At 54.3% G+C, this 24,978-nt stretch overlaps 2 protein-coding genes across 2 annotated transcripts in view; both read right to left on the reverse strand.

Annotated features, from left to right (window-relative positions):
* Window positions 1–9,418, reverse strand: part of CASD1 (CAS1 domain containing 1) — a 32,057-nt gene extending 22,639 nt beyond the window's left edge. Inside the window, exon 1 of the mRNA XM_029070836.2 lies at window positions 9,250–9,418. Within this exon, the coding sequence (XP_028926669.1) occupies window positions 9,250–9,382 (133 nt within the window). The 5' untranslated portion in view covers window positions 9,383–9,418. The remainder of the gene's footprint in view (window positions 1–9,249) is intronic.
* A 13,044-nt stretch (window positions 9,419–22,462) lies between these two features.
* COL1A2 (collagen type I alpha 2 chain) overlaps window positions 22,463–24,978 on the reverse strand; it is a 48,008-nt gene continuing 45,492 nt past the window's right edge. Inside the window, exons 51-52 of the mRNA XM_029070540.2 lie at window positions 23,762–24,004; window positions 22,463–22,978 (exon numbers count right to left, since the gene is read on the reverse strand). Coding sequence (XP_028926373.1) covers window positions 22,832–22,978; window positions 23,762–24,004 — 390 coding nt within the window. The 3' untranslated portion in view covers window positions 22,463–22,831. The remainder of the gene's footprint in view (window positions 22,979–23,761; window positions 24,005–24,978) is intronic.

The raw sequence follows: 24,978 nt of genomic DNA on the forward strand, positions 1-24,978 counted from the left end.
TCCCACGTGGGGCTCACAGTCTTAATCCCCATTTTACAGATGAGGGAACTGAGGCACAGAGAAGTTAAGTGACTTGCCCACAGTCACACAGCCGACAAGTGGCAGAGCTGGGATTTGAACTCATGAGCCCTGACTCCAAAGCCCGTGCTCTTTCCACTGAGCCACGCATGTGGTAACTGAGGCCCAGTGAAGTGACTTGCTCCAGGTCACACCGCAGACATGTGGCAGAGCCGGGATTAGAACCCAGGTCCTTCCCGGGCTCACGCTCACGCTCACGCTTTCCACAGCAAGAGCTTAACCAACCCTGCCATGACTGTTATTTCTTATTTAGACATGACTCCCGCCCTCGAGGAGCTGCAGGTCTAGATCCCGCCTCCAAGCAGCCGGGAGAAGCAGCGTGGCTCGGCGGAAAGAGCCCGGACTTGGGAGTCAGAAGTCACGGGTTCCAATCCCGGCTCCGCCGCCTGTCAGCTGGGTGACCTTGGGCAAGTCACGTCTCTTCTCCGTGCCTCGGTGACCTCATCTGTAAAATGGGGATGAAGACCGTGAGCCCCACGTGGGACGACCTGATGACCTTGTACCTACCCCAGCGTTCAGAACGGTGCTCGGCACATAGCAAGCGCTTAACAGATACCAACATTATTATTAGCTGGGCCTTGTTGGTGACCCGCTCCTGATCTGGTCGACCGCCTTTATATGGATGATTCTCCAATCCACCTGCCCAGCCCTGATCTCTCTGCCTTTTCGTATTTCCTCTTGCCTTCAGGACGACTCTCCTCGGACGCCCTGCCGACACCTCCAATTTAACATGCCCCAAAACCGAACTCCGTAACTTCCCACCCACGCCTCGCCCTACCTCTGACTTTCCCAACGTCGTAGGCGGCACCGCCATCCTCCACCTCGCAAGCTCAGAACCTCGGTGTTGTCCTCAACTCATCTTTCTCATGCAACCTACACATTCGATCCGGCACCGAATCCTGTCGGTTCTACCTTCACGACATCTCTAAAATCCACTCCTTCCTCCCCATCCAAAGAGCTACCACCCTGACCCAAGCACTTATCCTATCCTGTCTCGACTACCGCATCAGCCTCCTCTCTGACCTCCCCGCCTCTCCCCGGATGATGACTCTTCCGAGGACCTCTGAGCTCTCATAACCAAGAACCTCAAGTCTTCACATCCGCCCAGAGATAGAAATTTCAACAGAGAGGAATTCCCACACCATTCCAGGGATCCAGACAATCAACAAGCGGATAGAGGGAACAGGGTAGAATTGGCTTGGAGAGGAAGGGTCAGGGGCTTGAGTCCAGCTATGAGGGCTCAGGCCAGGCCCAGGGCTGCTCGGCCTGCGGACGGGATCACCCCAGAACGTCTGCCGTGTGGCTTTCTGCTTCGCCACATCCACAGAGACCGGTTCCCGCTCAACACGCTGACCCCGTCCTCCGGTCGGCCGAATCGGGGCCGAGCCCACGTCCCCACCGCTCCCCCGAGAAGCCCGGGGAGATCCAGGAGTGGGCACAGGCAGACCGGCTGAGGCCTACAACTGAGGATTGTGCCCGGTCGCGGGGAGGGGGATGGTCCAGATGGCCCCCGCATGCCGGAAGACCCACCTGGCGACCCTCGCGTCTTAACCGGCGTCACGCCCGAGACCACGACCGCCTCTGCCGACGCCGCGGGCCCGGCGGACTGGCAGGCAAGGCTGGAGAAACGCTCCCTAATTCCCCAAGCATGGTGGAGGCCTTTCCTCAGGGACAGGAAGTCCCACGCCCACCCTGCCCGGACCCCAGACGACTGCAGGAACCGAATCCAGGAGGGGAACAGGCACTGCCCAGGGTGGCACTGGGAGCCCAGCCCCTACTTGACATTTAAAAAAAAAAGTTGGCATTTGTTAAGCGCTTACTACGTGCCGAGCACTGTTCTAAGCGCTGGGGGAGATACAGGGTCATCAGGTTGTCCCGCGTGAGGCTCACAGTCTTCATCCCCATTTTACAGATGAGGGAACTGAGGCACAGAGAAGTGAAATGACTCGCCCACCGTCACACAGCTGACAAGCGGCGGAGCCGGAATTCAAAATCATGACCTCTGACTCCCAAGCCCGGGCTCTTTCCACTGAGCCACGCTGCTTCTCTAGCCAAAACGCCCAACTGGACAGGAGAGACAAGACAGGAGGCGTTCGGCACCAACGCTGAAAGGGACGCTCGTTCACTCATTCAATCAGATCTTTCGAGCACTTACTTCGTGCAGAGCGCTGTACTGAGCACTGGGGAGAGTACGACAGAATAAACAGACACATCCCCTGCCCACAGTGAGCTTACAGTCTAGAGGGGGAGACAGAAATTAGTAAAAATAAATAAATTACAAATAAGGACATAAGTGCTGTGGGGCTGGGGATGAATAAAGGGAGTGACTTCACAGCAAAATGCGCGGCCTCAAGCAGATGAGCTAGAAATTTTCTACTTCTTTCCTCCCCAAGAGGCCAATATTGTGGTGAGCTGGTCTGCCCTAGAAACAAGGGGTGGATGGTGGGGGGCCTCGGGGAGAGGGGCAGAGGGTGGTAACTGTCGGTGGTATCTCCTGGGCGGGGAGCTGGCAAGATTTCCAGGGGACAACTCACGTTTACCTTTGACCTTTGCCCTCTGCCCCCCACGGGGGAAGTTTCCAGAGACATCTGCACCTGGGTAAAGCAGCGTGGCTCAGTGGAAAGAGCACGGGCTTGGGAGTCAGAGGTCATGGGTTCTAATCCCGGCTCTGCCACTTGTCAGCTGTGTGACCTCGGGCAAGTCACTTCACTTCTCTGTGCCTCAGTTCCCTCATCTGTAAAATGGGGATGAAGTCTGTGAGCCCTGCGTGGGACAACCTGATTGCCTCGTATCTACGCCAGCGCTTAGAACAGTGCTCGGCACATAGTAAGCGCTTAACAAATACCAACATTATTTTTATTATTAAAGCCACGGGGCAGGGGCACCGCAGGCCGGGTGTCCCCCTGCTGCAGCTATTAGCCTTGTTTTCCTGCTCGGAGGGGTTTTTCCAAACTTCCCTTCCCCGATTTCCACCAATTCTCACTTCACAGCAAAAGGCCATTTCTTTAAAAAGACTGAGACAATCCAACCGGCCCAATGTTGTGCTCCCAAGAATGGGGAGGGAGGGCAGGGGACTGATCCTAAAACCGAGGGGGGGGTCCCAGATGCATTTTAAAAATACAGACAGGACGGCCCAGGGAACATTTCCAGGACTTCGTCCCCAGCTACAGCCTTCAGTACAGTGCCTGGCACATAGTAACCGCTTAACGAATACCATTAAAAGGGGGAAGAAAAGGTAAAGACAAAGTCTAAAACGTCAGGGGCAAAATTCAACGCAATAAGTGCCGAAAGTTGCATTCACGTGATCCTAAATGGCAAAGAGGTGATTTACAGAATTTCCCCACTCCCCTCTCATCTTCTCCCAGCGCTGAAATCCCCTCGGCCGAAAACCCCCTTCAACAGCTTGTGCTTTTTTCTCAGAATGACAACAAGCTGCCCCCTCCATTCGGGGCCACACAAGAGAACAAAGATTGCCAACTCCTCGAGAGCAGGGACCGTGCGCTCTCTCAAAGGTTCCCAGGCCACAGCTGGCACCCAGAGCACTGATCTGCCCAGTTGGCACCCGGTACCACGCTCTGCCTCGGCCAGCCTCCAGTGCGGCATCTTGCACAGAGCTCTGCGCACAGTGAGCACCCAGGGCAGTGCACCCAATAAACGCACTGACTGAGAATCAAGAGGCAGGGAAGGAAGTCACGCCCACCTCCCAACCCAAAATCAAACGCACTTAACTGTTTTCCCTCAAACTACAAAAGCCAGTTACAGCAACTCTGTTCGTTTCCTTTGCAGACTCTTTTTTATGGTATTTGTTGAGCGCTTACTAGATGCCAGCCACTGAACTACGTGCTGAGGTAGGACAAACTAATCAGGTTGGACCCGATCCTTGGCCCTCACGGGCTCGCGGTCTTAATCCCCATTTTACAGATGAGGTCACTGAGGCATGGAGGAGTGAAGCGATCTGCCCAAGGTCACACGGTAGGCGAGTGGCGGAGCCAGCATTAGAACTCAGGTCCTTCTGACTCCCAGGTCTGTGCTCTATAATAATAATAATAATGTTGGTATTCGTTAAACGCTTACTATGTGCAGAGCACCGTTCTAAGCGCTGGGAGGAGATACAGGGTCATCTGATTGTCCCACGTGAGGCTCACAGTCTTCCTCCCCATTTTACAGATGAGGTGACTGAGGCACAGAGAAGTGAAGTGACTTGCCCTCAGTCACACAGCTGCCAAGTGGCTCACTTGGCCACTTGAGAAGCAGCGTGGCTCAGTGGAAAGAGCCCGGGCTTGGGAGTCAGAGGTCGTGGGTTCTAATCCCGGCTCCGCCACTTGTCGCTGTGTGACCTTGGGCAAGTCACTTCACTTCTCTGTGCCTCAGTTACCTCTTCGGTAAAAAAATGGGGATTAAAAAATGTGAGCCCCATGTGGGACAATCTGATTACCCTGTGTCTACCCCAGCGCTTAGAACAGTGCTCTGCACATAGTAAGCGCTTTACAAATACCGTAATTATTATTAAGTGGCAGAGCCGGGATTCGAACCCATGACCTCTGACTCCCAAGCCCGGGCTCTTTCCACTGAGCCACGCTGCTTCATTAGAACCCAGGTCCTTCTGACTCCCAGGTCTGTGCTCTATCCACCAGGCCACGCTGCTTCTTTTTCTAACACAACCGCACACAATCAGTCGATCGTATTTATTGAGCGTGAACCGTGCACAGAGCACGGACTGAACGCTTGGGAGAGGACAGTATGGCGGAGTTGACAGACACGTTTCCTGCCCACAACCGGCTCACAAAACTTTCGGGCTGGTGCGGAACAGCCCGCTGACGGGCCTGGGCTGCGCCAGGGCAGGCAGCTGTGGTAGTTAGGTGGCTGGAGGAAAGAAGCAGCGTGGCTTAGTGGAAAGAGTACGGACTTGGGAGTCAGAGGTCATGGGTTCTAATCCCGGCTCCGCCGCTTGTCAGCCGCGTGACCTTAGTCAAGTCACTTAACCTCTCTGGGCCTCACTTACCTCATCTGTAAAATGGGGATGAAGACTGTGAGCCCTACAGGGGACAGCCTGATTACCTTGTATCTACCCCAGTGCGTGACACATAGTAAGCGCTTAACAAATACCAACATAATAATTAATAATAATTAAGGAATCGGGCAGGGAATCGACTCCCAGAGTGGGATAAATCCAGGTTCCAAACCCCTACCCCGCCACCATCCCAAAGTCTGGCTCCAGCCCTGGTCTGAAAGGGTTTCACGGGGTGACCTCCAGCCCCGACCACGCGGCCAACAGGAGTGGCAGCGGCCAAATGACCTTCGCCTAAGTCACTCATCGGACTGCAACTAAATCCTAACGTCCAAGCTCGCTGGGAGTCATAGCCGGCCCCCTTCGGGGTTACATCTGGCCCCGACAGAGCTGAGGGGGCAGATTTCGGTTTCCACTTCTAACCCGCTCTCGGGGGGAGGGGGGCCCGGAAATGCCGACTTCATCTAAAGGCACTTCCTTAAGGCTCTTACACTTAATTTTAGAATCTGAAAACCCCAGAGCCGAGGGCCGCCCCCCGCCCCGAATACAGCTGTCAGCTGTGTGTACGGCGTTTCCTGTTCAGGACGGGGGACGCGACCTCCTGCCGAGGGCCCGGGAGCGAGGCTGACGTCTCAGGTCGGCCAAGGGGGCCCAAGACGCTGCCCAACGAGATGACCGTGTCAGCCCCCAGCCTCAGTGTCCCCAGTTGGGCGCGCCCCAGTCCCGCCCCGAGGCCTCGGGATACCACTCCCAGGTCCTGCCTCCAAACCCCAATGTATCATCCACCCCAGCAGTGTGGCCTAATGAAAAAGAGCCCGAGCCTAGGAGTCAGAGGCTCTGGGTTCTAATCCCGGCTCCACCACCTCTCTGCTGGGTGACCTTGGCCAAGTCGCTTCACTCTTCCGTGTCTCAGTCTCCTCATGTGTAAAATGGGGATTCGATATCTGGTCTCCCTCCTCTATAGACTGTGAGCCCCTTATAATTATAATAATATTGTTATTTGTTAAGCGCTTACTATGTGCAGATCACCGTTCTAAGCGCTGGGGGAGATACAGAGGAATCAGGTTGTCCCACGTGGGGCTCACAGTCTTCATCCCCATTTTACAGATGAGGTAACTGAGGCACAGAGAAGTTAAGTGACTTGCCCACGGTCACACAGCTGACAAGTGGCAGAGCCGGGATACGAACCCATGACCTTTGACTCCCAAGCCCGGGCTCTTTCCACTGAGCCACGCACGGAGGGCAAGTCGATTCACTCTTCCGTGCCTCACTCTCCTCGTCTCTAAAATGGGGATTCCATATCTGGTCTCCCTCCTCTTTAGACTGGGAGCTCCTTGTGGGATAGGACTGAGTCAAGCCTGATTACCTAGTAACTACCCCAGTGCTTAGAATAGTGCTTGACAAATAGTAGGTGCTTAAAAAATACCACCTTCATCACCATCATCCTCCTCACCCCCATTCTGGCTCCCTCGTCGTCTACCCCCTTACCCCAATCTGCTGTCCTTCAACCTCTGAACCTACCCCCTGGTATTGTCCCCCCTCATCCCCAATATCTATCAGACCACTCATTCAATCGTATTTATGGAGTGCTTACTATGGGCAGAGGACTGTACTAAGCGCTTGACCACACACGGATTCCCCCACCCTGTCCCTCCACCCCCAGGGTACCTCCCTCCCCACCCCAGCCCCCCGGTATACCGTCCCTCGGCCACCTCCCAGAGCCAAGCTACCTCGCCTTCCTCACAACGGCTGTCCCTGCACCCCTCATCACTACTGCCCCGTCACCCCATTCCCCCACGCCCCTCGTCACTGTCACCCTGGGTCCTTCAGCACCCTGCCACCCCATCCCCATGCCCCTCATCACCGCTGTCCTGTCATCCTGCACCCAAACCGACACCCTGCCACCCTGTCCCCCTGCCTCCCTCATCACCAATGCATCGTGTCACCCGGTCACCCCATCCCCCTGGACCGCTTGTCACCGCCGCCCCGGGCCTCTCATGATGGAAAAGAGCATGGGCTTTGGAGTCAGAGGTCATGAGTTCGAATCCCAGCTCTGCCACTTGTCAGCTGGGTGACTGTGGGCAAGTCACTTAACTTCCCTGGGCCTCAGTTACCTCATCTGCAAAATGGGGATTAAGACTGTGAGCCCCACGTGGGACAACCTGATTCCCCTGTGTCTACCCCAGCGCGTAGAACAGTGCTCTGCACATAGTAAGCGCTTAATAAATACCAACATTATTATTATGACTGCCGCCCTGTCACCCGGTCCCTCTGCGCCCGACATCACCGCTGCCCCATCTTCCTGCACCTCTTCTGCCACCGTCCCCCCGTCCCCGAGCCCCTCCCTCATCACCACTGCCGTCACCACAGCCCCGTGGCCCTCATCACCGCCATCCTGCCGCCCGTGCCCCCCATCAAGGCTGCCCCGTCAACCCGTCCCCCTGCGCCCCTCGTCACCACTGCCCTGTCACCCCAGCCCTGTGTCCCTAGTCACCGCCACGCTGCCATCCCGTGCCCCTCATGACTGCTGCCCTTTTCTCGTCACCACTCTTGTCATCCCGGCCTTGCACCCCTCATGACTGCCGCCTTGTCAGCCTGTGCCTCTGTGGCCCTCGTCACCATTGCCCTATCACTCTGCACCCCTCGTCACCACTGCCCTGTCACCCCGGCCCTGCACCCCTCATCATTCATTCAATCAAATGTATTTATTGAGCCCGTACTTCGTGCAGAGCACTGTATTAAGCGCTTGGAGTATACAATTCGGCACAAGATAGAGACAACCCCTGCCCAACGAGCTCACGGTCTAAAAGACCCTGCCCTCACCCTGTCATCCCGACCCTGTGCCCCTCATCACCCCTGCCCTGTCACCCCAACCCTGAGCCCCTCATGACTGCGGTCCTGTCAGCCCATCCGCCTGTGCCCCTCATGATCCCTGCCCTGTCGGCCCGTCCCCCTGTGCCCGTCCCCCCAGCCCTGTGCCCCTCATCACCACTACCCTGTCACCCCGGCCCTCAGCCCCTCATGACTGCGGTCCTGTCAGCCCATCCCCTGTGCCCCTCATCACCCCTGCCCTGCCACCCGGACCCTGCGCCCCTCGTGACTGTGGTCCCGTCACCCCGGCCCCCAGTGCCCTTCGTCACCCCTGTCCTGTCACCCCAGCCCTGCACCCGTCACCCCTCAGCCCCTTGTCACCCCTGCCCTGCCACCTGGGCCCTGCGCCCCTCATGACTGCCATCCTGTCAGCCCAGCCCTGTGCCCCTCGTCACCCCTGTCCTGTCAGCCCATCCCCCTGTGCCCCTCATCAGCCCTGTCCTGTCACCCCGGCCCTGTGCCCCTCGTGACTGCGGTCCTGTCAGCCCATCCCCCTGTGCCCCATGTCACCCCGTGTCCCCATCACCCCTGTCCTGTCAGCCCGGCCCTGAGCCCCTCATGACTGCGGTCCTGTCAGCCCGGCCCCCTGTGCCCCTCGTCGCCTTTGCCATGCCACCCTGGCCCTGCGCCCCTCATCAGCCCTGCCCTGCCACCCTGGCCCTGTGCCCCTCATCAGCCCTGCCCAGTCAGCCCGGCCTTGAGCCCCTCATGACTGTGGTCCTGTCAGCCCATCCCCCTGTGCCCCATGTCACCCCTGCCCTGTGAGCCCATCCCCCTGTGCCCCATGTCACCCCGTGTCCCCATCACCCCTGTCCTGTCAGCCCGGCCCCGAGCCCCTCATGACTGCGGTCCTGTCAGCCCGGCCCCCTGTGCCCCTCGTCGCCTTTGCCATGCCACCCTGGCCCTGCGCCCCTCATCAGCCCTGTCCTGTCACCCTGGCCCTGTGCCCCTCATCACCCCTGTCTTGTCAACCCGGCCCTGCGCCCCTCATGACTGCGGTCCTGTCAGCCCGGCCCCCTACACCCCCGGTCACCCCGTCCTGTCAGCCCATCCCCGTGCCCCTCGTCACCCCTGTCCTGTCACCCTGGCCCTGCGCCCCTCATCATCCCTGTCCTGCGCCCCTCGTCCACCCCCGTCCTGTCACCCTGGCCCCGTGCCCCCACGCCTGCGGTCCTGTCAGCCGTGCCCCCGTGCCCCTCATCCCCCCTTTCCCCCCGCTGCCCCTCGCCCCGGTCCCGCCCCCGGCCTCCCTCCCCTCCTCCCGATGCGGGGGTCCGGTCCTTCCCGGTCACCTCGGTAGCGGCGGGAGGCGGCGTGGCAGACGGCGAGCAGCAGGACGGCGGCCAGGGCGAGCAGCTTGGCGCTCCTGACGTTGAAGTAGTGGTTGATCTCCCGCCGGCCCAGGTGGTAGGCCAGCGCCGCCATCTTCGCGCCGCCATGACACCAGCGCCGCGCCGCCCCCGCCCCCGGGACCCCGGACCCACCCTCCTCCTCCTCCTCCTCCTCCTCCTTCCTCCTCAGCTCCTCCTTCCTCCTCAACTCCTCCTCCTCCTCCTGCTGCTGTGCCGCCCCCCCTTCCTCCTCGTCCTCGTCCCCCCGACCCCCGGGCCCGCCCCTCACAGCGGCCTGCAGGACCGGCTCCGTGGCCATGGGCCGGGCCGCCCCAACCGCACCGCCCTAAAAAGGGGGACCGGACCCCGGCGGGCCTCCCTCCTGCCTGACGGGAAACCCAGGCGGGCCTCCCTGCCTCCCTCCCTCCCTCCCCAGGCCGGCAGACGGGAGAACCCAGGCGGGCCTCCTTCCTCAATGGGCCTCCCTCCCCAGGCCGGCTGACGAGAGAACCCAAGCGGGCCTCCCTTCTCAGCGGGCCTCCCTCCCTCCTTCCCTCCCCAGGCCGGCTGACAGGAGAACCCAGGCGGGCCTCCCTCCCTCTCTGCCTCCCTCCCCAGGTCGGCTGACAGGAGAACCCAGGAGGGAGGGCCTTGCCCTGCCCTGCCCTGCCCTCCCTTGCCCTCCCTTGCCCTGCCCTGGCGAGGCGGGCCCCGGCCGGTCCTTAACCCGCCCCTCTACCCCAACCCACCCCTACCTCTCCAGCTTCGGGGAGAGGTTTCCACCGGATTCCCAGCTGGAAAGGGTGGTGGGGGTCCCCTGGAGTCCTAGCTTGGAGAAGGGGTTCCCCCGGATTCCCAGCTGGGAAGGGTGGTGGGGGTCCCCTGGAGTCCTAGCTTGGAGAAGGGGTTCCCCCGGATTCCCAGCTGGAAAGGGTGGTGGGGGTCCCCTGGATTCCTAGCTTGGAGAAGGGGTCCCCCCGGATTCCCAGGTGGAAGAGGTGGTGGGGGTCCCCTGGATTCCTAGCGTGGAGAAGGGGTCCCCCCGGATTCCCAGCTGGAAGGGGTGGTGGGGATCCCCTGGATTCCTAGCTTGGGGAAGGGCTTCCCCAGGATTCCCAGCTGGAACGGGGGGGGGGGGGGGCTGGATTCCTAGCTTGCGGGAGGGATCAGGGGCTCCTGGATTCCTAGCTTGGGGGATAATTTCCCCCAGATTCCCGGGGGTTCCCCTGGATTCCTACCTTAGGGAAGAGGTTTCCCCGGATTCCTAGCTGGAAGGAAGAGCGGGGGTCCCCTGGATTCCTAGCTTAGGTGAGGGGTCCGGGAGGAGGCCTGGATTCCTGGCTTGGGAGAGAGGTTCCCCCGGATTCCCAGCTGGAGGGAGAGCGAGGAGCCCTTGGATTCGTAGCCTGGTGAAGAGGTTTCCCCCAGATTCCCAGCTGGAGGGAGTGGTGGGGGTCCCCTGGATTCCTAGTTTAGGGGAGAAGTTCCCCAAGGTTCCCAGTTGGGGAGGGTTCCACTGGATTCCTACCTTGGGGAATAGGTTCCCCCAGATTCCCAGCTCGAGGGAAAGGCAGGGGTCTCCGGGATTCCTAGCTTGGGGAAGGGACCCGGCGGGGGGGGGGGGGGGGGGGTGCCTGGATTCCTGACTTAGTAGGGAGGTTCCCCCGGATTCCCAGATGGAGGGGTGTTGTGGGTGTCCCCTGGATTCCCAGCTAGGGAGTGAGGTTCCCCATATTCCCAGCTGGAGTGGGGGGTAGGATTCCCCAGGATTCCTAGTATGGGGGGGAGTTCCGGGAGCCCCTGGATTCCTAGTGGAAGGGGTGGGGGTCCTCTGGATTCCTAGCTGTAAGAGGAGGCCAGAGTCCCCCAGATTTCTAGCTATGGGGGAGGGGGCTGGGATTCCCCCCAGGTTCTCAACTGTGAGAGGAAGAGAGCCATGGGCCCCTAATTCCCAAACATAAAGAGTTGGGGGACAGGGTTCCCAGCTGTGGGGGGCGAAGCTCTTGCCTTCCCCACAGCTATCTGGGCTGGACTCCATCCTCGCTAACCCCAGGGCCCTGACCAGACCCAAGAACTCCCCAGCAGGCCGGACAGACCCCTCCCAGGCTCTGTGACCCATTGACTCTACCACACTCGCCCAACAGGCGCCAGCCCACTTGTGCTCCTACTTCCACTGACTTTAGTACAATATTTAATTTCCTTGCAGGAATTTGAGCATGTGCAAAAAGAGGAATGAAATCTTGGCCGGTTTCACTGCTGCTCCGTGGCTCTTTTGGGGACTGTCAGGAGGGAATCAGGGAGTCTCAAAGGCTCAGTTTGCCGGTAACTCAAGAAGCCATCTCTCCCTATACTCCCGCCCCTTACCCAAAGGAGTAAAAAGCATGTAAATGATTACCTTGACAGGTGCCAGGTCTACAATAACCTACAATAATTATTATAATGTCTGTGTTGCACTTACCATGTGCTGAGCACTGGGAGTAGATAGATACAATATCATCAGGTCAGACTGTAAGCGTATTGTAGGTGGGGAATGGGCCTGCTAATTCTGTTGTATTCCCCCAAGCATTTATAGGGTGCTCTGCACATCTTAAGTGCTCAATAAATACCATTTTGATTGATTGAACAGACACAGTCTCTATTCCACAAGGGACTCACAGTCTTAAGGGAGAGGAAGAACAGGTGTTTCCCTCTCTCCAGTTGAGGAAACCGAGGCAGAGAAGAGACCTGTCCAAGGTCGCCCAGCGGGCAAGTGGTGGAGCCAGGCTTGAAACCCAAGTTTCCTGACTCCCCAGTCCTGCGCTCTAGATTCCCAGTGTCTATGAAAGGCCACGCACGCAGCGAAAAGTATTACAATCCGGACTTCGATCCACAGTGAGCAGTGAGTGCCGCAGAAAACATAGTGTGACAATACTGATGTTTTTCCAAGTTGTTTCTTTCCTGATGGGCTGTGGGTTGGGATGGGCAGGATACTTTGCCTCCTCCAGCTGAGACCCCGTGATTTTAAGTTTCAGAGCTTTCCGCAAACAGCCCGCCGCAGTGTTCCCACGTTGGCAGTCACGTGTAGGCAGAGGACAATGGCCTGTTGTTTCCTACAACTCTGTCTCTCTCCCTCCCTCTCCTGCCCTTGCTGGGTGGATTTTTCATCACCAGTGGCAGCAGGCAATGTGTTTATTGTTATATTGGAATAATAATTGTGGTATTTAAGCACTCACCATATGCCAGACACTGTACTAAGCGATGGGGTGGAGACAAGCAAATCGACTTGGACACAGTCTCTGTCCCACATGGGGCTCACCGTCTCAATCCCCGTTTTACAGATGAGGTAACCGAGCCCCAGAGAAGTGAAGTGACTTGCCCAAGGTCACACAGCAGACGCGTGACGGAGCTGGGATTAGAACCCATGACCTTCTGATTCCCAGGCCCTTGCTCTATCCACTGGGCCGTGCTGCGTATAGTGTGGCGCACGGTACATACAGAGTAAGCGCTCAATAATCAATTGTATTTAATGAGCATAAATTGAGAGTAAGCGCTCAATAAATACAGTTGACTGACTACTGAGCGCTTATTTGGCAGAGCACCATACCAAGCCCTTGGGAGAGTACAGTACAACAGAGTCGGCAAACACGTCCCCGGCGAGCAAATAAGCACTTATACTTTTCCACGTATGCACGTCTGCCACCCTAGGAATTTCCTGTCCTAAAATTCAAATGGAACCCCATTCGTTATTAATAGCATTTCTTAAGCGCTCTCAATGAGTCAAACACCACACTAGTTGCCGGGGTGCACATATCAGATGCATTTGGGATACAGTCTCGACCACCCCACAGGGCTCACGGTCACGGGGCTCCCGGTCGGAGAAGGCAAACACCTCACGTGTCCCCATTTCTACAGATGAGGAAACGGAAGCACAGGAAAGGGAGGTGGCTTACCCAAGGTCACATCGCAGGCGAGGGGCAGGGCCGGGATGAGAACCCAGGTCTTCTGACTTCCAGGCCCGCACTTAGTCTTGTGTTTGAGCTGATCTCTCATATCACGGAGGGCTTCTTCATTCAATAGTACTTATTGAGCGCTTACTATGTGCAGAGCACTGGACTAAGCCCTTGGAATGGACAATTCGGCAACAGATAGAGACAGTCCCTGCCCATTGACGTGCTTACAGTCTAACCGGCTTAGCACCTAGTAGGCCCTTAGTAAATAGAGAAGCAGCATGGCTCAGTGGAAAGAGCACAGGCTTGGGAGTCAGAGGTCAGGGGTTCGAATCCTGGCTCGGTCAGCTATGTGACTGTGAGCAAGTCACTGCACTTCTCTGTGCCTCAGTTACCTCATCTGTAAAATGGGGATTAAGACCGTGAGCCTCGTGTGGGACAACCTGATTAGCCTGTATCTACCCCAGCGCTTAGAACAGTGCTCTGCACATAGTAAGCGCTTAACAAATACCAACATTATTATTATTATTATAAGTACTGTATGAAGAGAGCCTGCTCTCTGGGATGCTGTACGGAGTGAGTTCCGAAGAAAGGCAAGGGAGTGATGGGTGGGGACGGAGAGCTGCTGTGTCAGGCCCCCCACCCCACCCCAGTCATTCATTGGTATTTATTGAGTACTCCCTGTGTGCAGAGCACTGTAGTAAGCGTTTTGGAGAGTACAACTGGACAGAGTTGGTAGACCCGTTCCCTGCCCGCAAGGATCGTATGGCCTGGAGCAATTATCGAACATTTACTATGACAATTATCACTCTCATTATCATTATTATATTCTCCGTGACGGTCTAGAGACAGTGAAGTCCTTGTGAAGCAGTGTGGCTTAGTGACAAGAGCACGGGCTTGGGAGTCAGAGGTTGTGGGTTCTAATCCTCACTCCGCCACTTGCCTGCTTTGTGACCTTGGGCAAGCCACTTCACTTCTCCCTGCCTCAGTCACCTCATCTGTAAAATGGGGATTAAGACTGAGAGCCCCATATGGGACAACCTGGTTACCTTGTATCTACCCCAGCGCTTAGAGCAGTGCTTGGCACATAGTAAGCACTTAACAAATACCATCATTATTATTATTATTACCCCAGTGCTTAGAGCAGTGCTTGGCACATAGTAAGCGCTTAACAAATACCATCATTATAATTATGAGCGGGGAAAGTGTCTACAGACTCTCCCGAGTGCTTAGTACAGTGCTCTACACACAGTAAGTGCTCAATGAGCACCAATGGTAGCACTTACTGTGTGAAAAACACTGTACTAAGTGCTTTTTATGCTATTTGTTAAGCGCTCTTTATGTGCCAGGCACTGTACTAAATGCTGGGAAGATACAAGATGATCAGGTCAGACAGAGTCTCTGCCCACCTGGAGCTCATAGTCTTAATCCCCATTTTACAGATGAGATAACTGAGGTACAGAGAAGTGCAGTGACTTGCCCAAGGTCACCCAACAGACAATTAGAACCCAAGTCCTCTGACTTCCAGGCCCATGTTCTTTCCACCAGGCCACGCTGCTAATAATAATAATAATAATAATAATGGTATTTGTTAAGCGCTTACTATGTGCCGAGCACTGTTCTAAGCGCTGGGGTAGACATAGGGGAATCAGATTGTCCCACGTGGGGCTCACAGTCTTAATCCCCATTTTACAGATGAGGGAACTGAGGCACAGAGAAGTTAAGTGACTTGCCCACAGTCACACAGCCGACAAGTGGCAGAGCTGGGATTCGAACTCATGAGCCCTGACTCCAAAGCCCGTGCTCTTTCCACTGAGCCACGCTGCTTCTCCTAATGTATTTGAGGGTGTACATTAGAGCTAGTAAGAGTCGCCCAATCAACGGTACTTATTGAGCTCTTACTGTGTACAGAGTACTGTACTAAGCGCTTGGGAGAGGACAATATCACAGAGCTGGTAGACAGCAGCGTGGCTCAGTGGAAAGAGCACGTGCTTGGGAGTCAGCAGTTATGGGTTCGAATCCCCACTCTGCCACTTGTCAGCTGTGTGACTGTGGTCAAGTCACTTAACTTCTCTGTGCCTCAGTTCCCTCATCTGTAAAATGGGGATTAACTGTGAGCCCCTCGGGGGACAACCTGATTACCCTATATCTACCCCCAGCGCTTAGAACAGTGCTGTGCACATACTAAGCGCTTAACAAATACCAACATTATTATTCCCTGCCCCCAAGCTGTAGACTGTGAGCTCACTGGGGGCAGAGATTGTCACTGTTTACTGTTGTATTGTTCTTTCCCAAGTGCTTAGTACAGTGCTCTGCACACAGTAAGCGCTTAATAAATACAACTGAATGAATGAATGGAGGGGCGTCTAATAGCTGTGATCCCTACCCTCAAAGAGCCTAGAGTCCAGCAAAGGAGCAGATTTTCTTGTATTTACCCCCTGCCCTCAAGGAGCCTACAGTCCAGCAAAGGAGCTGATTTTCTTGTATTTACCCCAGGGGCACATTGTAGGAGCCTCATAAATATGTGATAAATGAAATAAATCACAATGAATACTGTCTCTCCTACCTGGTAAGTCACTGAATGTAATAAACATTCAGCGGTGCCTTTCCCAGCCAAGGTTAGCATAGGCGGCTGCTTCCCCCACTGCAGAATCAGCTCGAAATCTCGCTGAACTTGTTTGTCAGGATTGGGGGCCAAAGCCCTGCTGGCCGAGGCCTCCCCAGGCAGGAAACAAATTGGAAAAAGAAAGCAAATACCCAAGAGGCAGTGAGAGGCCTGCCAGAAGACCAGAATTCTAGTCCTACCGCTCGCTGGGTGGCCCTGGACGGAGAAACAGCCGGGCCCAGTGAGAATAGCCCAGGCCTGGGTGCCGAAGGACCTGGGTTCTAATCCTGACCCCACCGTTTGTCTGCCGGATGAGCTGGGGCAAGTCGCTTCACTTCTCTCCTGCAAAAAGGGGATTCAATCCCTGTTCTCCCTCCTGTTTAGACTGTGAGCCCCAGATGGGACAGGGACTGCGTCCGACCTGATTAACTTGTGACTATCCCAGCTCTTATAACAGGGCTTCTCACATGGTAAGTGCCTAACAAATAGCATTTTTTTAAAAAAGGAGCATACAGTCTAGAGGGGTAGGCAGACTTTAAAATACATTACAGAGAGGGGAAATGGTAGGATTTAAGGATATGTACATAAATGCTGTGGAGTTGAGGATAATAATAATGTTGGTATTTGTTAAGCGCTTACTATGTGCAGAGCAATGTTCTAAGCACTGGGGGAGATACAGGGTCATCAGGTTGTCCCACGTGAGGCTCACAGTTAATCCCCATTTTATAGATGAGGTAACTGAGGCACAGAGAAGTGAAGCGACTCGCCCACAGTCACACAGCTGACAAGTGGCAGAGCCGGAAGTCGAACTCATGACCTCTGCCTCCGAAGCCCAAGCTCTTTCCACTGAGCCACGCTGCTTCCCCGGGGCTGTGAGGCTGGAGTGAGTATCAAGTGAGAAGCAGCATGGTGTATAGTGGAAAGCGCCCAGACCTGGGAGTCAGAGGACCTGGGTTCTAATTCCTGATTAGATTAACTTGTGACTACCCCAGCTCTTATAACAGGGCTTTTCACGTGGTAAGTCCCTAACAAATACCATTTTTTTAAAAAAGGAGCATACAGTCTAGAGGGGTAGGCAGACTTTCAATTACAGAGAGGGGAAATGGTAGGATTTAAGGATTTGTACATAAATGCTCTAGAGTTGAGGATGGAGAGAAGCAGCGTGGCTCAGTGGAAAGAGCCCGGGCTTGGGAGTCAGAAGTCATGTGTTCGAATCCCGGCTCTGCCACTTGTCAGCTGTGTGACTGTGGACAAGTCACTTAACTTGGCTGTGCCTCAGTTACCTCATCTGTTAAAGGGGGATTAACTGTGAGCCTCACATGGGACAACCTGATTACCCTGTATTTACCCCAGCGCTTAGAACAGTGCTCTGCCCATAGTAAGCGGTTAACGAATACCAACGTCATTATTATTATTATTATCAAGTGAGACAGCATGGTATACTGGAAAGCATCCAGGCCTGGGAGTCAGGGGAGCTGGGTTCTAATTCCAGCTCTGCCACTTGTCTGCTATGTGACCTTGGGCAAATGATTTAACTTCTCTGTGCCTCAGATACCTCATCGTAAAATGGGGATTAAGACTGGGACGAGGGAGACTCGGTCACCAACCGCACTTGTCCTAGGAGTCTCCAGTCACAGAATGTGAGAACTGTTTTATGTCAGATATTTTCATTACCCTATTTATTTTGTTAATGAAATTGTACATCGCCTCGATTTTATTTAGTTGCCATTGTTTTTACGAGATGTTCTTCCCCTTGACTGTATTTATTGCCATTGTTCTTGTCTGTCCGTCTCCCCCGATTAGACTGTAAGCCCGTCAAACGGGAGGCACTGTCTCTATCTGTTGCCGACTTGTTCATTCCAAGCGCTTAGTACAGTGCTCTGCACATAGTGAGCACTCAATAAATACTATTGAATGAATGAATGAATGAATCAAATCATTTTGGGGAGTAGGTTATTCATTTACTGAATAGGATGATGATGATGTTTTGTTTTGTTCTGTTTTGCTTTGCTTTGCTGTCTGTCTCCCCCGTTTAGGTTGTAAGCCCGTTATTGAGCAGGGATTGTCTCTATCTGTTGCCAAGCTGTGCATTCATTCATTCATTCAATAGTATTTATTGAGCGCTTACTATGTGCAGAGCACTGTACTAAGCGCTTGGGATGAACAAGTCGGCAACAGAGAGAGACAGTCCCTGCCCTTTGACGGGCTTACGGTCTAATCGGGGGAGATGGACAGACAAGAACAGTGGCAATAAATAGAGTCAAGGGGAAGAACATCTCGTAAAAACAATGGCGACTAAATAGAATCGAGGCGATGTACATTTCATTAACAGAATAAATAGGGTAATGAAAATATATACAGTTGAGCGGACGAGTACAGTGCTGTGGGGATGGGAAGGGAGAGGTGGAGGAGCAGAGGGAAAAGGGGAAAAAGAGGGTTTAGCTGCGGAGAGGTGAAGGGGGGGTGGCAGAGGGAGTAGAGGGAGAAGAGGAGCTCAGTCTGGGAAGGCCTCTCGGAGGAGGTGAGTTTTAAGTAGGGTTTTGAAGAGGGGAAGAGAATCAGTTTGACGGAGGCGAGGAGGGAGGGCGTTCCGGGACCGCGGGAGGACGCGGCCCGGGGGTCGACGGCGGGATGGGCGAGACCGAGGGACGGCGAGGAGGTGGGCGGCAGAGGAGCGGAGCGTGCGGGGTGGGTGGTAGAAAGAGAGAAGGGAGGAGAGGTAGGAAGGGGCGAGGTGACGTAGAGCCTCGAAGCCTAGAGTGAGGAGTTTTTGTTTGGAGCGGAGGTTGATAGGCAACCACTGGAGTTGTTTAAGAAGGGGAGTGACAGGCCCAGATCGTTTCTGCGGGAAGATGAGCCGGGCGGCGGAGTGAAGAATAAACTGGAGCGGGGCGAGAGAGGAGGAAGGGAGGTCGGAGAGAAGGCCGACACGGTAGTCTAACCGGGATATAACGAGAGCCCGTAGCGGTAAGGTAGCCGTCTGGGTGGAGAGGAAAGGGCGGATCTCGGCGATATCGTATAGGTGAAACCGGCAGGTCTCGGTAACGGATAGGATGCGTGGGGTGAACGAGAGAGACGAGTCAAGGATTACACCGAGATCGCGGGCCCGAGAGACGGGAAGGACGGTCGCGCCATCCACGGTGATAGAGAAGTCTGGGAGAGGACCGGGTTTGGGAGGGAAGATGAGGAGCTCAGTCTCGCTCACGTTGAGTTTTAGGTGGCAGGCCGAAATCCAGGTGGAGACGTCCCGGAGGCGGGAGGAGATGCGAGCCCGAAGGGAGGGGGAGAAGACAGGGGCGGAGATGTAGATATGCGTGTCATCTGCGTAGAGATGGTAGTCGAAGCCGTGAGAGCGAATGAGTTCACCGAGGGAGTGAGTGTAAATGGAGAACGGAAGAGGGCCAAGAACTGACCCTTGAGGAACTCAACAGTTGTTAAAGGATGGGAGGGGGAGGAGGCTCCAGCGAAGGAGACCGAGAATGACCAGCCAGAGAGGTAAGAGGAGAACCGGGAGAGGACGGAGTCCGTGAAGCTGAGGTGAGATAAGGTATGGAGGAGGAGGGGATGGTCGACAGTGTCAGAGGCAGCAGAGAGGTCAAGGAGGATCAGAATGGAGTAGGAGCCATTGGATTTGGCAAGAAGGAGGTCACGGGTGACCTTAGAGAGAGCAGTCTCGGTAGAGCGGAGGGGACGGAAGCCAGATCGGAGGGGGTCTAGGAGAGAATGGGAGTTAAGGAATTCTAAGCATCGATTGTAGACGACTCGTTCTAGGATTTTGGAAAGGAAGGGTAGTAGGGAGATAGGGCGATAACTGGAGGGGAAAGTGGGGTCGAGAGCGGGTTTTTTTAGGATCGGGGAGACGTGGGCATGTTTGAAGGCAGCGGGGAAGGAGCCATTGGAGATTGAGTGGCTAAAAATAGAAGTTAAGGAAGTCATTCAATAGTATTTATTGAGCACTTACTATGTACAGAGCACTGTACTAAGCCCTTGGAGTGTACAAATCGGTAACAGAGACAGTCCCTGCCCTTTGACAGGCTTACAGTCTAATCGGGGGAGACAGACAGACAAAAACAATAGCAATAAATAGAATCAAGGGGATGTGACTAATAGCCTGACACCAGACCCATTTCAGACTCAGCAAACTTGTTTTTTGTTTTTGTTTTTCCCCCTCTGGAAAACTTTATAGTAAATCCACATTTTTCAAACCAATTTGGGAGGAAATGGATATTTATTATGGACCATGAGAAAAACAGCCTCTGCCTTCATGTAGAATCTGAATTCAGAGCATGGAGGGGTTGAAGGATTTCCATGATTCAGTGAAACAGAAGTTGGTAAAGGAGAAATAATTGGATTGAGAAATGTATACCTGCCTTAGAATTTCCATATAAAATCCTAGATGAATTTTTGAAAATAGCTGTCCTCGTGGCACTGTAAGTTAAGAACGTAAGACCTTTTGCAGTGCAATTCTCAGTACTCGAGTGCTGAGGTGATGTGGAAATGCTGGAGTGGCAAGCGTGGGGAAGTAGGCTGGGGAGGTGAGAGAGGAATCAGGGAAGGCCTCCTGGAGATGAGCTCTGAAGATGGGGAGAACAGTGGTCTGCCGAAAGTGAAGGGGGAGTTCCAGACAGGAGGGAGGATGTTAGGAAGAGGTCATTGGTGAGAAAGAGAAGATTGAGGTACAATAAGTTGACTGGCTTGAGAGGAACAAAGCATGAGAGCTGGGGTGTAGTGGGAGAGGAGTGAGGATAAGCATGGAATAGTGGATAGAGCACGGGCCTGGGAGACAGAAGGTCATGGGTTCTAATCCCAGCTCTGCCACTTGTCTGTGTAACCTTCGGCAAGTCACTTAACTTCTCTGTGCCTCAGTTACCTGATCTGTAAAATGGGGAACGAGACTGTGAGCCCCACATGGGACAGGGACTGGGTCCAACTGGATTTGCTTGTATCCACCCGTGTTTAGTAGAGTGCCTGGCACATACTAAGGACTTAACAAATACCATCAATATTATTATTATTATAATAATGAGTGGGAAGAGAGCTGGTGGAGTCAGTCAGTCGTATTTACTGAATGCTTACTGTGTGCAGAACACTGAACTAAGCGCTTGGAAGTGTAAAATACAACAACAGACACGTCCCCTGCCCAAAATGAGTTTACGGTCTAGCGGGGGAGACAGATACTATATAAATTACGGAGGGGGGATAAGGTCAGGGAGCGGGGATGAATAAATGGAGCAAGTCAGGGTGATGCAGGGGGAGTGGGAGAAGAGGAAAAGAGGGCTTAGGGAAGGTCTCTAGGAGGAGATGTGCCTTCAAAAAAGGCTTTAAAGTGGAGGATAGTCATTGTCGGATATGAGGAGGGAGGTCCTTCCAAGCCAGAGGCAGAATTTGGGTGAAGAGGTCGGCGGCGAGATAGACAAGATCAAGGTACAGTGAGAAGGTTGGCATTAGAGGAGCGAAGTTTGCAGGCTGGGTTATAATAGGAGAGTAGCGAGATGGGAAGGAGGGGATAAGGGGCTTGAGGGCATCAAAGCCAATGGGAAGGAGTTTCTGTGGTGGCACTTAGAGCCGATGAATAGTTTGGAATTTCTGCTCCATGTGGAGAGGAGTGGTCAATCACTGAAGGGGTTTGAGCAGTGGGGAGAGGTGTGCAGAATGATGCTTTAGAAGGGTCATCTGCACAACAGAGAGAAGCATGGCCTGGAGAGACACTGACCTCAAGGATGTTACCCTGGAGTTCAACTCATTTCAAAAGACCAACACCCCTGATTCTCCCTTTTCTGTCCCTGGCTCTCCCCCAGTGATCCAGCACGGACCATCCAATACCCCTGACTCTCCCCTCTCCAACCCCGACTCTGCCCCAGTGACCCAGGACAGACTGTCCAACACCCCTGACTCTCCCCTCTCCATCCCTGACTCTTCTCAGTGACCCATCACCCATCCATGGCCCTTGACTAAACCCTCTCCATCCCTGACTGTCCCTCCACGGGGCCCAGAACAGAAACTCCCTGACGGTGGCTTTGGTGCAGTTATCTCCCCGTGCCTCCAAGTAAGGAATATTACTCATTCAATGGTTTCTTTTGGAACACCGGACATGCTTTATTTCAGTTGTTTCACAATTTATTTAAACATCTCACATATACAAAATAGGTACAATTTAATTTTTCTATTTTTTGGTTTTTTTATCGTTGGAGAAACGAGACGTCCCCTGGCCCGCTGGTGAGGCTGAGGCGGGGGCAAACTGGAAGAGAAGGAACATCTAGGGAGAAAAGCAAAGGACAGAAGCCTGGCAGATGCTCCACATGTTTATCCCAGGCGGGATGGCGGCGGAGCGGCGGGGAAGGAAGCGGAAGGCCTGAAACAGCTCCCACACGACTTAGAACGGCAAAGTGGCTTTGCAGACCCCACTAGCACCATCAAACTTCTTCAAGTATGGGAAGGACACTCTGCACTGCCTTTGGTTAGCACCGTGGATTCGGGATAAACCGACAACGCCTCAGTCTGTCTGGGTAGAGGCTGAACCCCCTGGGAAGGGTGGGCCGGCGGAGGAGGTTGAATGACCCTCGTGGTTGGTATTTTGAGGTAGCTTAGACCTTCGGACGTTGGGGGTTTTGAACCTCTGTGGAAGATATTCAAAGGCCACAAGTGGTGCAGGCTTTCACGGTTTTTATTTTTCATTTTGTTTCTGGTTTTTTACAAAGGTTGACATTTCCCACAGCAGAGGGGATGTTGGGGCAGGAGGGTCAGGGTAGTGAAATACCTTCCTGGGGCTTTGGGCAGACAGGGGCTGTAGGAAACAGCATTGCACAATGCTCCGATTCACCTTCCTCTTCCTCCTCCTCCTCCTCCTCTTTCGCCCGGAGTATAAACACGTAGACAAGCGGGGGGAGACGGGGGAGTGGGGGAAAGGAAGAGAAAGACACACGCAAACATACACACACACACACAACAGGCGCAGAGAGAGGGTAGCACTTCGAATTCTTTCCTTTCGGTGTTTAATTTAGTGTGAGTTCGTTCATTTGAAACAGACGGGGCCAATGTCCAAACCAAACTCCTGGTCAGCCCCGCCGATGTCCAGGGGGGCGATGTCGAGGATGGGCAGACGGGAAGGCTTGTTGGTCCGGTATTCGATGATGGTCTTCCCCCAGGCGTTGGTCTTTTTCTGGGAAGAGGAAAGGAGCGAAGAGGGAGGTTGGTAAGCGGCCGGACAGAGTGGCCCCGTCCCGGTGGAGCTGGATTCCTCCTGTCTTTGATGGGGGCTGACCCTTGGGATGCCCGTGTGCCCAGAGGAACAGAGGGTGGGGTAGGCACGTGGAGATGTGCCTCTAGACTGTAAGCCCGTTGTGGGCTGGGATTGTCTTTATTGCTGTACTGGACTTTCCAAGCGCTTAGTACAGTGCTCTGCACCTAGTAAGCATTCAATAAATACGATTGAATGAATGAGATGTAGAATAACTGTGACTGGACGTCACTGGGGCAGGGAACTGAATTGAGGAGGCTCAGACAGTTGGCTACTCGTTCTGTGATCGCAGCTGACGCCGGGATCGGCCACGATCAGGGGAAGCCCGCCGGCTGATGAAGATAGAAGTGAAACGTGCTCCCCAGATTTCCGCCCCACGTGTCCAGGGCAAGGAGGCATCCATTGGAGCTGGAGTGGGGCAGGTTCGAAAAAAGCAAAAAGAAACACTTCTTCCCCCGTGGGGCGTGGGCACAGCGAATCCGTTCCCACGGGAAGCTGTACAACTAGAAACACCAACCGGTGTCCAGAGGAGTTTGGGCAGATCGACGGACAAGCGGTCGGTGATGGGCTATTGCCTGAGGGGAAGTCGAGGATGCTAGAAGATTCAATAGGGAGTGAACGGATGAGGGTAAGGTGATGGGCCCCTGGAGAGAAAGTGGTTCCGGGCCCCCGGCCCCGCCCCGCACCGGAGGACCGGCCACTTACGGAGCAACCATCCTCGAGCACCGTGAAGGTGAAGCGACTGTTGCCCTCGGCCCGCAGCTCCACATCGTTGGAGCCCTGGAGCAGCACGGCCCGCTTCAGGCTACCCGTCTCCTGGTCCAGGTAGGCGATGCTGTTCTTGCAGTGGTAGGTGAGATTCTGGGAGGCGTGGTTGGCCAGCAGTCGCATGAAGGCCAGCTGGGTGGCCATGTCCTTGGAGGTCACTCCTTCATCATTGTACTCAAACTAACAGTTGGGGAGAAGGGAGCCCAGGTAAGCCCCGATGGCAGGGTCCCCAGGGAACCCCCGGCCCCGCTGCCCACCGCATCCTCCCCACCCGGGGCCCAGAGCTGATCTGATCTGGGTTAGCCAACCCCACCCTCACGTCACTTAACATACAGGTTTATACTCTGTGCTTCCCCTACCAGTAATTTATTTTAATATCCCGTCTCCCCCAGCTAGAGCTCCTGGAGGGGAGGGATCAAGTTGACTTTCTCTACTGAACTCTCTCCAACACTCAGTACAGTGTTTGGCACCCAATAAGTGCTCAATAAATCCTACTGATGGATTGAACGACTGGTAGTGATGGTTGGAAGGTAGGAATGTTCTTCTACTAGGTCCACTTTGGACCTGCCTGGAGGCAGCGTGGCCGAGTTAATAGAGCATGGGGCTAGGCGTAAGGAGATCTGAGTTCTAATTTCAGTTCTGCTGTGTGACCATGGGCAAATCACTTAACCTCTCTGGGTCTCACTTGCGTCATCTGTAAAGCGTGCATAAGGTCTCTGCTCTCCCTCCTTCTTGGACTGAGTTCAGTATAGGATAGGAACTGTGTCTGGTCTGATTAGCCTCTATCTACTCGCTGCTTAGCACATAATAAGCCTCCAATCAATACTTTCATCAACTCCTTCTGTTAAACCACAAGCTCCAGGAGGGCAAGGATTTTGCCTAACTCTAGGAACTCTCCTAAGTGCCTAGTACAGTGCTCTGCATGTAGTAGATGCTCCATCAATACCATGATCGTTACTCTGGAGGAGCCTCATCCCAAAGCAAACCCACAGAAATGGGTGGTGGGGTTACCCCATACAATGTCGGGGAGGTAAGGGTGGGATACACTGACTGCTCTTTATTAATAATAATAATAATAAAATAGTATTTGTTACCACAATTACCACATTAACAAATACCAAAATTATTATTACTATTAAGTGCTTACTATGTTG

The sequence above is a fragment of the Ornithorhynchus anatinus genome, chromosome 8, assembly GCF_004115215.2.
Source record: "Ornithorhynchus anatinus isolate Pmale09 chromosome 8, mOrnAna1.pri.v4, whole genome shotgun sequence".
In the NCBI taxonomy this organism is placed as follows: Eukaryota; Metazoa; Chordata; class Mammalia; order Monotremata; family Ornithorhynchidae; genus Ornithorhynchus; species Ornithorhynchus anatinus.